This window comes from Arvicanthis niloticus, chromosome 20 (genome assembly GCF_011762505.2).
Source record: "Arvicanthis niloticus isolate mArvNil1 chromosome 20, mArvNil1.pat.X, whole genome shotgun sequence".
NCBI lineage: Eukaryota > Metazoa > Chordata > Mammalia > Rodentia > Muridae > Arvicanthis > Arvicanthis niloticus.
In genome coordinates, this window is record NC_047677.1 from 27,190,880 (window position 1) to 27,205,205 (window position 14,326).

The 14,326-nt window shown below is 50.7% G+C and overlaps 1 protein-coding gene across 2 annotated transcripts; it reads left to right on the forward strand.

Annotated features, from left to right (window-relative positions):
- The first annotated feature begins 1,448 nt into the window (after nt 1-1,448).
- On the forward strand, nt 1,449-7,522 carry Tysnd1 (trypsin like peroxisomal matrix peptidase 1). 2 transcript variants are annotated; one of them, XM_034524723.2, is made up of 4 exons: nt 1,452-2,689; nt 4,196-4,326; nt 5,406-5,591; nt 6,765-7,522. In XM_034524723.2, exons 1-4 carry the CDS (start codon nt 1,521-1,523, stop codon nt 6,980-6,982), a joined length of 1,704 nt encoding a protein of 567 aa, XP_034380614.1. In that variant the 5' UTR covers nt 1,452-1,520; the 3' UTR covers nt 6,983-7,522. The 2 variants fall into 2 exon arrangements, with proteins under 2 accessions (XP_034380615.1, XP_034380614.1); XM_034524724.2 differs by lacking the exons at nt 5,406-5,591; nt 6,765-7,522 and having other exon boundaries at nt 1,449-2,689; nt 4,147-4,279.
- The last annotated feature ends 6,804 nt before the right edge of the window (nt 7,523-14,326 follow it).

The window sequence follows — 14,326 nt, forward strand, 5'->3', positions numbered from 1 at the left end:
CTCCTCCACCCCCACCATTGTTTTTCCTTTTTAGGTAGGTTTGTGACACAGGAGCACTGGAAGTGTTAGGTGTGCTGGTTGGGAGAGCAACACCAGTGTTAATTTCATTCTGAGAAGTTACAAAACAAAAGGATTGTTTTTTTTCACAGTATGCTAGAAATCTCACTAAACGGAAATACATATTTTAGTATTCAAAGCGGTAGCTTGGTGAAGTTCACGAAGCCTCTCCAAACATACTGTTTGCGCTCACCTGTCCACGGACATAATTTGGAAAGTGAGGACATTTTTTAAATTTTATTTATATGTACATGTGTTTGCCTGCCTGAGTCATGAGTCCAGGAGACAGCAGATGCCAGAAGAGAGTATTGGATATCCTGGAGCTATTATTACAAGCAACTGTAAGGTATCATGTGGTCCTGAGAATCAAACTAGGGTCCACAGTTAGAGCCGTAACAGCCCTTAACTGCCGAACCCTCCTCCCCAGTCTTCATTTTTACACTAGTAAATGGTGGAGGAGCACAATTTTGAGATACGAGTTGTGTATGAAATTCAAATTTATGAGACTGTGTTATTTGCTGAATATTTGGAGGTGAAGATTATATAGCCCACCAAACCTGAACTATTTATTTAATTCTGAACTTTCAAAGTATTTGCCTCTGATCTCATATAAATCCTGAGTGGTGGTATGAAGTACGCATGCTCGGGAGTGTAATCCCTGGATTCTAGGAAGGCGGTAGGCAGAAGGGTTCGATACCAGTGTGGGCCAAAAAGCGGCACCCTGTCTCAATTCTAAAAGCTATATGTATTGTGGGAATTATAGTAACTGTCCTAGGAGTAATTTTGTGAGTCGTATGCCCCCTAGTGGATTGTTGTAGGATTTACAAATTTTTTAAAGTAGAGCGGGGGTTTGGTGGCTCACGTCTTTGATCCCAGGGTTTGGGAGGTAGAGGCAGGTGGATCCCTGAGTTCGAGGTCAGCCTAGTCTACAGATCGAGTTCCAGGACTGAACAGAGAAGCCTTATCTCGAAAATCCAAAATAAACGTATGTATGTATGTATGTACGTACGTACGTATGTATGTATGTATGTATGTATTGAATCAACCAAGGGTTCCCTTGGCCCATATTGTCCCACTATCAGGCACGGAGGTTGCTTACATGAGACTGTGGGGTCCAGGTATATGCCGGCAAAGTATGAGATTCGACTGGGGAGTGTCGCCCTTATCGGTATCCCTGTGACGCTTCATGTCTGTCGCCCAGGAGGTTTCTCTTCACCGCCCCACCCCCACCCCCAGGCCCCTAACCCAAGGGTACTACCAGGTTGGATAAATTAAGAGGGCGGGGAAAGGAGGATTAGTAAAGGAGGATTAACATCAGTAGCCAATCGGGACTCGGCGCTATGCCTAGCCAATAGGGGCGGTCGCTTGGGGCTTAGCCAATCGGGCTCGGCGAGGAGGCCTGAGTCAGAGTTTGCGCCAGTCGCCCTGAGGTGACAGCCGTTGTGCGACGTCTTGGGGAAGCCATGGGGCGGCAATGGGGACCCTCCATGAGAGTGGCGGAGCAGGCGGGCTGCGTGGTGAGCGCCTCGCGGGCAGGACAGCCCGACGCGGGCTCGTGGAGCTGCAGCGGGGTGATCCTGAGCCGCAGCCCAGGCCTAGTGCTGTGCCACGGGGGCATCTTCACCCCTTTCCTGAGGACGGGCAGCGCGGCGCTGACCCAGGCGGGCGCCGCCTTCCTGCCGGGCGACAGTTGCAGCGATGACCTGCGCCTCCACGTGCAGTGGGGACCCACGGCTGCCAGCCCCGCCGGCCGCGCGGACCAGGAACTCCCGGGGCTGTGCACCCCTCAGTGCGCAAGCCTGGGCCTCGAACCCGGTACCCCGAGCCGGGCCCGCGCGCGGCCTCTGCAGCCCCCGCGGCCGGCGCGGCTGCTCTTGCTGCTCAGCTGCCCGGCCTTCCGCTCGCACTTCGCGCGGCTCTTCGGGGCCGAAGCGGCCGATCAATGGCACTTCGTGAGCTCGGCGCCCGACGACGTGGTGTCGGAGGAGGAGGAGGAGGACCAGCTGCGCGCGCTCGGCTGGTTCGCCCTGCTGCGGGTGCAGCGGGGCGCGGCGGCGGAAGAGAGGCGCGGGCCGGCGGTGACCGTGGCACCGCTCGGGGTCGTGACCAAGGGCGCCCCGCTGCTGGCTTGCGGCTCTCCGTTCGGTGCCTTCTGTCCAGACATCTTCCTCAACACGCTGAGCCGCGGCGTGCTCAGCAACGCGGCGGGGCCGCTGCTGCTCACCGACGCGCGCTGCCTTCCCGGCACGGAAGGCGGCGGAGTGTTCGCGGCTCGACCTGCCGGCGCGCTGGTGGCTCTGGTGGCCGCGCCGCTCTGCTGGAAGGCCCGCGAGTGGGTGGGCCTCACGTTGCTGTGCGCCGCCGCCCCGCTGCTTCAGGTTGCCCGCTGGGCGCTCGCCCGTCTGCATCCGGGCTCCGCCTCTCTGTCGTTGCTGCTGCCACCGGAGGTGGGCGTGCCCCGGGGCCCGCCCCTGCGAGATCTCGGACCCCCGTGGGCGGCCGCGGCGGTGCTGGTGGAGTGTGGTACCGTGTGGGGCTCCGGAGTGGCCGTGGCGCCTCGCCTGGTGGTGACCTGCCGTCATGTGGCATCCCGGGAAGCAGCCAGGGTCTTGGTACACTCGGCCACACCCAAGTAAGGCCCAGGACTGCCCCCTTCACCAGGTCCCAGTGTTAGAGACCTCGGTTCATTTTTGACAACCAAGACCCCGATGAGGGGATTTGGGCCTCTTGATAGGACCCAGTGAAGCTTGAGCAAACTGCCAGGCACAAGCTACTCTTAGCATGGGGACCCGTGGGACTATAGGCAGGTAGGACTGGGTGCCTTTGAGCCCTTTAACTAGACTCTTTGGGCAGCTTCTCTGCCTCTTGGCTTTGCAGTTTAGGCCCCATTAAAGCCCTTTGACCATAGAAGGCTTACCCTGAGGACTTCAACCCTGTAAGTGATAAATGAAGGCCCTGGGATGATGACTGACATGGTCTATCTGCTGAGGGCTCCCTTAGAGCCGCACCAGGGCTGCCTTGCCACTTGAAGATGAAGCAAGGTCTGCCTAATTAGAGCATAGGACTTAGACCCGTGCAGATAGATGTGAGCGACCCCAGAGTGAAGCTAGGCAGGGACTTTAAATAGTCAGCTTATTTCCTCTGTGAAGAAACACCTTTGCCCTCCTTTTCTTGCTCTGGCCATAGGCCAGTGACCTTGGCTTCCTGGCTATCTGGCCTGGTTGCCTATGGCTCTGTGTCCTCTGTAGTCCCAGATACTTAGAACCGAGGAGCACCTTGAATTTAAGCTTGGCCCTTGTCTATCCGTCCAGGCCTTTCTGAACGTCTGAGGTTAGCCCTGTATGCTAATGAAGCCCAACTTTGCCAGAGTCCCTACGGGCAGCCAACTTTCAGCTGTAGTTCTCCTAGTGAAAAGGAGGATTACCTGTGGTGTGCCCCCAACTACGCACTCTCCCCTTGACTGCTGATCTTAGGGAAATTATCAGATTTTTCTGGAAACAGCTACCCTGCAGAGTAAGTAGTAGCGTGCCCCTGTCTACATAGTGAGTTCCTGGACAGCTAGGGCTATGGAGAGAGATCCTGTCTCAAAAAGAAGCCTCTTCCCTCGATGCCTACCCAGGAGTGAAGCAGTAGAGTTTTGTTAAGCTCACCCTGGCTCCTTACTGTTTGCTCTGTGACCTTTAGGAAGGTTGCTTGGCCTCTCAGAGCCTCAGCTGCACCGTCTAAAGGGGATATAATACCAGTGCCTCGTTTGTAGGTTTAAGAGGAAGGAGTGAGCCAGTGTCCACAGGCGTCAGCAAGGCCTGGTCACAGCACTCACTAGGTTATGGTCAGGCCTGTGCAGCTTTGTACAGAAGTGTGCTGCGTTTGTAAGCACATCTGGCTAAGTGTGGGTTTCAAGGCTGATACCTGTCCCCATATTCCGACTTCAGCCCCCCCCCACCCGTCCCCAAATAAGACAGACTCTCAGTATGCTCTCAGTATGAAGACAGAGATCTGCCTGCCTCTGCCTCCCAAGTGTTAGGATCAAAGGTGTGTGACACCACAGCCACCCCATCCCATGACTCATCTCTATTGTTCTCTCCCCAGTGGTAAGGCAACAGAAGGCTAGCTTGTCACTTGTTTCCTGTGTCCCCAGGAATGTGGCAATCTGGGGACGAGTGGTGTTTGCCACTCAGGAGACCTCTCCGTATGACATAGCAGTGGTGAGCCTGGAGGAGGACCTGAATGGTGTCCCCACTCCTGTCCCTGCTGAGCACTTCCATGAAGGTAAAGGACAAAGGGTCTGAAGTGATGGGGGCCCAGGCTGGACCCCAGGCAGCAGTCAGTGTTGACATTAATCATGCCAGACCCGAGAGCCGGCAGGCAGGAATGGGCAAAGCCTGCCAAGCAAGGGAGTTGGGAGCTTGGGTGGGGTTTGGGGGTTCTTAGACTTCCCTGTATATCAGTCATTGACACCCCAAGTGCTGAGCCAAGTGAATACCTTATTGAGGGCCTGAAGCAAACTAATATAGGGTCCTGGACCTTGGGGACTCCAATGCCATAATTTGGGTGGCATGATTTAGATTTATTTTATATATATTTTATATATTTTGAGACAGGGTCTTAAGTAGCCCAGGCAGGTGTTAAGCACCCCAGATGGCCAAGGCTAATTATGAACTTCTGATCCTCCTGCCTCTTCTGGGGTTACAAATGTGCTATCACACTCATTTTATGGGGTCCTGGGGACCCAACCCTGGGTGTGTGCATGCTAGACAAGCACTCCACTGACTGAGTTACATCTCCAGCCCCAAAGATTCCATTTCATATGGTGACAAAAGAGAGAGGTCCCCTGATCAGCATCTCTCCTCTGCCGCTGGTGCTCTTACATTCTTACTACACACGCGCGTGCACCCACCCACACACCCCATCTCAGTTTGTCCCTTGGTCAGATGGGGCTGCTGAGCCTTCTGGTGCGGCGAGGCCTGGGTGAGGTGTGCCTTGTCCCCTCGAAGCACCTGGAGAAGGGGTCTGGGGCTGGGCATGGCCACACCACCATGTCTTCACCAAGAGATTTGGTCCCAGAGAGAGATGGATAGTGATTACACGTGTGAGCTAGGTGACAACAGCCTTAAAAATGACTACCCCACTTAGTGAAGGAGTGAGGGCCGGGGGACCTGCCTGATGCCCCCAGAATACTGGTTGGGCACATGCAGCTGGGAACACAATGAATTTTTAATCTCCTGGCAGGGTTCCTGGGGAAGATGCCTAGGGGCGTGGAAGGGGTGAGCAGGCTCTGAGGGGAGAGGGTAGGATGTGAGTGGGCATAGAGTGCAGGTACCCAGCTTCTCTCCTCTTCTCTCTGGCAGGTGAGCCTGTCAGCGTGGTGGGCTTTGGTGTCTTTGGCCAGGCCTGTGGGCCCTCGGTGACCTCAGGCATCCTGTCAGCCGTGGTGCATGTGGATGACACCCCAGTGATGCTACAGACCACGTGTGCCGTGCATGGCGGCTCTAGCGGAGGACCTCTCTTCTCCACACGCTCGGGGGATCTCCTGGGTAATTAGCTCCTTTCACCCCTGGTCTCCTTACCTGAACACTGGTCCTGCCAGTGGTAGCCTGCCATTCACCTTGGGAGCCCCTTCTGGGATGACTGTGGACCTTGTGCCCTTCTTTAGTTAGCTGAAGTTTTCAGCTAATCTGCCTCTGAGGTGAGGGAAGGATGCTGAGCTGGAAGAGGGGGAAGAGCTAGGCTGGTGGCCCTCTCCTGGTTCTGGCCACTGCTGTGACCTTAAATAAGCCATTAAATCTCATTTAGATTATGAAATTTAGGGTTGGGTTAGTCACATGTCTAGTCATGAAGGTCAGAAAAGGCACTACGGTCCCTTGGGACTAGTGCTACGGCCATGTGGGTGCTGGGAATCAAAACTGGGTCCTCTGCAAGAGTAAACAGGTGCTTTTAACCACTGAGCCAACCCTTTAACCCTTAAAATGCTAAAAAAAAAAAAAAAAAAGACCCCATGCCAGCTTCTTGCTTAGAGTGTCTGCTGCCGTGATCAATACCATGATCCGAAGCAACCAGGGGAGGGGAGGGTTTATTCCACATCACAGTTCCACCCTCAGAGGAAGTCAGGACAAGGACAAGGCAGGCGCTGATGCAGAGGCCATGGAAGGATGCTGCTTACTGGCTTGCTCTCCATGACTTGCCTAGCCTGCTTTCTTATAGCTCCCAGCACCACCTTCCCAGGGATGGCCCCACCCACCATGGACTGGGCCGTCACCCATCAATCAAGAAAATCTGCCTCAGGCCAATGCGATGGGACATTTTCTCAGTTGAGGTTCACCTTTCCAAAATGTTTGTGCCAAGGTGACAGAAAGTTAGCCAGCAAAGCAGGACAAAGCTGTGTGGGTCTGGCTCATTTTTTCCCCCCATTTGATTCATTTGATGGTTTGCACAAGCTATGGAAACCCCCTGAATCCTGCCCTTTGTGGTGAGAGAGAAAGACGATCCAGTGAGTTAGGCTGTTTTATGGACGATGTGAAGGAGACAGCATGGATGGGGGTGTGTGTGCTATAAGGAACAGAAGCTGTAGTTGTAGCAAAAGCTCAGCACCCAGCCTTGGCGGTTTCCAAGCCCCCAGGGCCCCCAAGTCTCCCTCAAGGAGAAGGTCCTCCCTGCACCCTGGATACGCCATCTACTGCTTCATACCCTCATTGCTGTCTCCCCCACAGGCATCGTTGCCAGCAACACTCGGGACAATAACACAGGGGCCACCTACCCACACCTGAACTTCAGTATTCCCATCACGGTGCTCCAGCCAGCCCTGAAGCAGTACAGTCAGACCGGTGACCTGTGTGGCCTCCGGGAGCTGGACCTGGCCACCGAGCCTGTCAGGGTGGTGTGGCGCCTGCAGCGGCCCCTTCCTGAAGCCCCACGGAGCAAGCTCTGAGACTGTGCCTCCCTGGGAGAAAGTAGGCCACTTTATGGCCATGGGAAGTGTGTTGGCATGGCAACTTTGACATGCCCAAGCCACCTCCTCATCTTCACCCACTGGCTGTCCGTGAGCAAACTTGTGTGCAACTCTGTGGGTTCCTGATCTACTTTGGGGTGCTTTCTTGAGCCTGTCTCATTTGTTTTCCAGAATTAGGTTCAGCAATGCCATTGTTCCTTTTGGGGGTTCCAGTTCTTTGGGCAGGTACTGGTTTGGCATCTCCCTGCCTGATAGCCCGTGGCCACCCGAAGTGGCTACAGCCGGGGCTCTTGCCTGATACTCGGTACTCTGAGGACTCTGCTTGGAAGCCCAGAGTCCTAGTGGTCAGTAATAGGAGTGTCTTCCTATTGCCACAGCGACACAGACAAATCCCTGAGAGCCACCTGGGCCTTAACTCTGACACAGTGCCTTCACTTTTTAGCCCAGAGCCGGGGACTTGAGGACCTGTAGGTGGTGTGTGAAGTCGGAGCTGAGGAATAAACAATCTGAATGGTCTCACTTCCGTATTATCTATTCGCTGCTTTGCCTTAAAAGCACAGTGGGGAACAAGCCAGCACCTGGCAGGGAAACACACTCTTCTGCTTGGGTTTCCCCGGCAGGTTTCATCTCCCTGTGCCTTGTCTGCCAGCCTGGCCCAAAGCTGTCCTCATCCATGTGGCCTGGGACATGTAGGTCCGGGAAAGGGCTGGCCTAGCCTGGCAGCAGGTGTGAGCAGAGGTCCAGAATGGGCCCTGGGTGTGGATAGACGGGGACTGAGGGTCACTTGCCCTGGTATGTGGGGCTTTGGATATGGATCCCTTGTACTACAGAAAATACCAAGTGCAACCAAAAGTGACTGGGGGCTGCAAATGTGGCGTGGTTGACAGAATGCTTGCCTGAAAAGCACAGAGCCGTGGGTTCGATCACTAAGGGCATACCGGGTGCCAAAGAAGGTCAGAAGAGGGATCTGAAGATGGTGTCAGATCCCCTGGGACTTAAGTTAGTGAGGATTGTGAGCCACCATATGGGTGCTGTGAATTAAACCCAGGTCCTCTAGAAAGACATTAATCACTGACCCATCTCTCCAGCCCCCTATATCCTACCCTGTTTTGCGTTTGAGACATGGTTTCTCTGTGTATCCCTGGTTGTCCTAGAACTTGCTCTGTAAACCAGTCTGGCCTCAAATTTAGAAATCGTCCTGCCTCTGCTTGAGTGCTAGGATTAAAGATGTGTGCCACCAACCCTGGGATATATCTTAATTCTAACAACAAGAAAACAAAATGTCTCTAGCCAGCCGCAGTGGTGGACAGACACCTTTAGTCCCAGCACTCAGGAGACAGAAGCAGGTGGATCCCTGTGAGTTCAAGACCAGTCTGGTCTACAGAGTTCATAATAGGGAGATCTTGACTAAAAATAAATTGTCTCAGGTAGCCCAGGCTGGCCTTAAACTCACTATGTAGTCAATAATAACCTTAAATTTCTGATTGCCCTGTTCTACCTCTTGAGTGCCGGGATAACAAGTGTGCACCACCATGCTTGGTTTATGTGGTGTGAGGGGGTTGAGGTCAGGGCTTTATGCGTGTTATGCAAGCAGTCCACCAATTGAGCAATGCCCAAAGCATCTGTCTTTTAATCTTAAATAGTAACTTGAGTCAAACATTAGTGGATTGCTAGGGAGCCAGGCCCTGGGCCAGTGCCAGAAATTGAGACCCAACACTCCAGTAAAGTGACTTCTCTGCTTGTGATGGTTAACCTCCACGGTCAGCCTGACAATCTTCCGGGCGTGTCTGGGAGGATGTTGAAGTTTGGTTTTTGGCTATGCTAAATACTGGTTATTCCCAGAGACTGCTTGTAGACCCATGTGAGTCCCCCCCCCCCTCCACTGCATCCCTCCCCCCTGCAAGTTATCCATGATTGGTGAGAAAGACAGACAATAGCTGGGCAGAGGAGACATAGGTGGGGGTTTAGGATGCCCGGTCTAAGGTCTGAGGAGAACCACGAAGTAGAAAGAGAAAAAAAAAAAAAGGTGGAGAGAGGAGAAATTGCCATGGGGTAAGAATCTTAACATAATGGCCACGTGGGTTAGCTATTTGGAGTTAAGAGCAACCCAGATGAAGCATAGCAAATTATATGATAGTATTATAGGCTTGGAAACAGACATAATAGCTTAGAGGGTAGACATCTGCCCAGCTCTTGTGTGGATTAAAGCTTACTCTAAGTATAAAGGTTGTGTGTCTTTACCCAGAAACTAACTGGTCAAAGGCGGAATAGAAACCCTGGATTGAGATTCAATATTTCTACAATGGAGGATGTCCCCAGAGACCTTTGACCGAGGTGAGAAGAACACCTACCCAAATGAGCGGTATTATTGCAAGGTTTGAGGTACCAGACTGAATCAAAGGGATCAAAGGAGGCAAGCAGGAACATTTAACTCTCTGTTTCCAGATTGGTTGAGATGTAAGGAGGGGCGGGCTCTCAGCGGCTCACTCCTGTCACCCCAGAATGGCTGTTGCCACACTTTCCCTACCATTATGGTGGACTGTACTCTGAGACTGTAAGCCAAAGTAAAACAAAATAAAATCATCTTTTTTTTTTTTTTTTTTTGTTTTGTTTTTGTTTTTGTTTTGAGGCAGGGTTGCTCTACATATCTCTGGCTGTCCCGGAATTCACAGAGATCTGCCTGCCTCTGCCTTTCCAGTGCCAAGATTAAAGGTGTGCCACTGACTGGGTAAAAAAAAAAATCCTTTCTTAGGTTCTTTTGTCTGATACTTTGTCGCAGCAGTGAACAGAGTAACACACATACCACAGAACTGGTCCAAAGGGTCCTTACCCTCTTCATGTCAGAGTCAAACGCCTGCCTTATTCTCTCGGTTTTGGGGGCAGTAAGAGGAATAAAGACTATTCAGTAGTTTGCAAAACTCAGTATGAATGCAGGGTGTATTAGTCACCCTACGTCACTGTGGCCAAAACACCCAATAGACATCTTAAGGGAAGAGGGATTTACTTTGCCTTGAGGTTTCAAGAAGGTTTGGTCCATGGCTGCTTGATCTCCTGTGGTTGGGCAGACCATTGTGGTCCCAGGAGCATGTGATGGAGGGCAGTCTTCACTTCTCTGTGATTTGGAAAGAGGTTGGGATGGGTAGATAACAGACAGTCTAGTGCAGTGGTTTTCAACCTGGGGGTCGAGACCCCAGCGTCGCGTCACTTGTCCTTTTCACAGAGGTCACACCTCAGATGTCCTGCACATCAGATATTTACATTACAATTCATAACTGTAGCAAAGTTACAGCTATAAAGTAGCAATGAAATAATTTTATGGTGGGGGGGGTCACCATAACATGAGGAATCATATTAAAAAGTCAGCCTTAGGAAGATTGAGAACCACTGTTCTAGCCCCTCCTACAGCTAGGCCCCACATCTTACCTTTCAATCTCCAGTAACCCATCACATTAAGAACCCAATGAGGAATAAACAAACAAACGAACCCATTGAGGATTGAACTGGTGGATTAGGCCAGAGTCCACGGGATCTGTCTCTTTTCCATTTACTTTGCCATCCTTCTTCTCTTAGGATGTCTGTTGGTTGTTTTGGTCCCAGTAACATAAGGGTGACCAGTGCACCCTGTATTCATCTTGGGCTTTGCAAACTGCTGAATGGTCTTTATCAGAGACACACCCAGAGATGTGACACACTAGTCACCTGTCAGTCACAGGCAGCCTGCCTTTTGATAACATGACTTGATACTGTCACTTACAGAGTTCACACTCAAGAACTAGGCAATCAAATTGAAAAAAAAATCTCATATTTTAAGGTTTATGGTTGATTTTGTGCTGGACTACATTCGTAGCTATCCTGGACCACGTCTTCCGTGCAGGGCTTCTTGCACCCGCTGATTCCATATTCAGCCAGTACTCTCCCCAGACTTTCCTGTGAGGCAGGATTAATGCAGGCATGACCCAAAGGCTTTCACACTCATACTTTGGCAGTGGTTTCTCTTTGGAGGCCCTAGAGGATTGGAGAAGGTACAGACTCCCATGTCTCTGACTACAGTCTATGCTCCAGGGTTAGAGAACCGAATGTGCAGCTGGGCTTGTGGGCAGAAAGAATCAGGTGTACAATGGACGACACCTGTTGGGCTGCATGTCTGCCTCACTGGGATGCTGGAACATCTCAGGCATGCTGCTCAGAGAAGGCAGAACACAGTTCAAGACAATTGGTGAGAAACAGTGGGAGCTGGGATGGATGGCCTGGCTCTCAGTGTACGCAGACACTGCTGGGGACCACAAGGAGTTGAGAACAGTGGTCCATGAACCTGAGGTTCCTCTATGTGCCAGGCAGGAAGGGGATGGCTGAGCCCAGGGACAGGGTGGAAATTGGTTTGGTTCCAAGACAGTGCTGGATGTATGGACGGCCTGGAAGAGAGGCCTTCTCCGGGAGATTTAGGAATGGGTCTTTATAAAGAAGACCTTGATGAAGGAAGCAGTCCTTGCTTGTCCAAACTGCTTTATTTATGATGGATGTGAATGAATACGTCTTACTCAGGGTGAACCAGGGATTAAAAACCTTTTGCAGGAAGGGAGGCTAAACACTCAGGGCCTGTCTAGATACCTCATTAGTGTGGAGAGCTCTAGGTTTTTATGTTACATGACCAATTGCCCTGGTCATTTCGGTGAGGTGTCATGGTTACATGTTCCAGGGCTGCTAGGGACAACATACAATGACAGGAACTGCCTTCAGTGGGCTGGGATGGAGACATCTCAGAAGCCTGCGGCAGCTCCTTGTAAAGAGGATGGTGTGTGGGACCCTGAGAAGCAGGAGGCACATCCCTCCAGGGGACCCGCCATCTGAAATAAGGGACTGCCTGCAGTAGGCCGGGATGGAGACATCTCAGTAGCCCGCAGCAGCTCTTTGTAAAAAACAGTTGTTCCCGTTTCTCCCAACCTTAGCCCTGGACAACAGCTGTATAGATTTCATTTGTGTGTGACTATTTTTCCATTGGCCTTGGTGTGCATAATTATTCTATTATATCTGACTTTCTTCTTTCTCCTTCTGCTCTGGTGAATTCTGTGAAACTAGATGTTCCTTGATGTAATGATTCTTATTCTTAAACAATTCAATTAAATTCTTAAACAATTAAACAATTGAGACACAGTTCACAACACAGCACAGGTGTGCTCTCATCTTGGGAACAATGCAGTAACTACACAACGGTAGTTCCGGATTAGTGCTTGACCTGCAAAGAAAGTTTGAAGAAATTATTAGAAAATAAAATAGAGCCAACACTGGGACCCCAAGAAGGGAAAAATCTATTGAAGTCATGAAATAAGTTTTGTATAACATTTAAGAGTGGTTCCTGGAAAGTATAGAACACATAAAATCTTATGTTAGTAAAACTAAGTCAGTAAAACTAACTGAGACTCTTAGCAGAGTCATTGTGTACAATGTTCAGAAGTAGAAAGCTAGTGGAACTACTGAGACAAGGGTTAACTTGATTCTTTCTGGCCCCTGCCTGGCAGCTTTGCCCCTGTCATTTATCATTAGAGCTTCACAGGAAAATGCAAGTAGCTGACCTTGGAGCTCTGAGCTCTGAAGTATAGTAAGTAAAGTTTAAATAATTAGAACTTTGCAATGGTTATTATTTTGGCTGCAGGCCTGGGAATAGAGAAGCTTGAAACTTTGGGGAACAATTGTAATTCTTAATTCTTTGTGGGATGTGGTTATTCTTTTGAATTTGATCTGGCAATGATTATGTAATGTCTTTTTTTCCCCTATCTGCTTTTGGAGTATCAATAAAAGACCGGGGCAAGAAAAAGGTGAGAGATCATAAGAAGAGTGTTGAAGGGTGAGTGAAGAGAGAATGTGAAGAGAGAATGTGAGGTGTGTATGGAGAGTGTGTGAGTGAAAGAAGAGTGCATGTGGTGTGTATGAGGTGTATGTGAGATGTGTGTGAAGAATGTGTGTGACAGTGAGAGGGGAACACACAGAGGTGTGTAGGATTATGGGAGTTCCAGAAAAGAAAAGCGCACAGGAGAAAAGAAGGGTGCGCAGGAGAACGCAGAGTGTGTGCAGCCTCAAGCTGCAAGCGAATGGGCGAGAAAGAAATCAGAGAGTGAGAGAGAAGAAACTGTAAGCCTTGAAAAATTGTCTGTCAGCTTGTCCCCCAAAAGTAGTCTGTGTATATTTATTATGTGCCTTCCAGATATCCCTGCTTCCAGGTGAAAACTTCGATCCTGTGTCGAGGCTGGACCCCGACACAGGGCAGGTGAAACCAATTGTGAGATTTTCCTGGGGTTTTTGAACCTGCTTCAATTGTACTGGTTCTTCTCTCTGGTGGCATGGTCCACTTGTCCCACAGACACCAGGTCCCCTTAGAGCTGGGGATGATTCCAGGCACCAATGTCTTCTAGATAAGATTGGTCATAACAAGCCGGGTGGTGGTGGTGCAAGAAAAGATTGGTCATAACAGGTCAGCACATCAAACAGCATTGAACACAAAAGGTTTTCTTTTTTATTAAAAAGACTATGTATATGTGAGCTTTGTCTGCATGTATGTCTGTACATCACATTATATGCCTGGTGCCCTCAAGAGGCTAGAAGAGGGTATCAGATCCCTCTGGAGCTGAAGATTTAGAGGGTTGTGAACTGTTGTGCTGGAAATCATCTTTGGGTCCTCTGGAAGAGCAGCAGCCTCGGCTCTTAACCACTGAGCCATCGCTCCAGCCTGAGATCTTGTTTTCACACACACACACACACACACACACACACACACACACTGAGAGAGCGGGGAGGGAGGGAATACGAGGTTTCTCTAGGGAAAAGCATCCTGCTGACATTACCCATTCCCAGGTGGTTACATGTTCATAGGGGGATACAAAGTGGACTTAGTGAGGGGAAGGGAGCTTGGAGTCAGCTCAGAACACACCCAGGCACCAACTTCTCAGAATGAAGGAGAATTATTATCCCAGAAGAGCAAATTGGGGGAGGGTGGGGACTTGCCTGTGGATGGGACAAAGGCAGCAACAGGTGTCTCTGTGGGAAAGGTTTTTAAGGAGAAAAGGGGGAAGTCTATACAGATGAGTTGGTAAGTTCTGATTGGACAGGTTAGCCGGAGTGTCCAAATCATGAATTTTGACAGCTGGATCTTGGTGTTCAGTCTCAGAAATGAGTCAGAGGCCAATTCAGGGAACCGACCTTGCGGGGCTAGCTTTAGGAATGTGATCTAAGGGTTTAGCAAGGGAGAGAGAAGGGGAAAGGGCAAAGACTGCTGAGACCATGTATGTTGTGCCCAGGCCTGTTAGAATCCTTCAAGTAGGTTCTGTCTCT

Bases quoted from the DNA above. Each gene is read 5' to 3' on its own strand.
- Tysnd1 (XM_034524723.2), top strand. From the start codon at position 1,521: ATGGGGCGGCAATGGGGACCCTCCATGAGAGTGGCGGAGCAGGCGGGC. The intron at 2,690-4,195 runs GTAAGGCCCAGG...CTGTGTCCCCAG, and splicing joins GTACACTCGGCCACACCCAA to GAATGTGGCAATCTGGGGAC. The intron at 4,327-5,405 runs GTAAAGGACAAA...TCTCTCTGGCAG, and splicing joins TGCTGAGCACTTCCATGAAG to GTGAGCCTGTCAGCGTGGTG.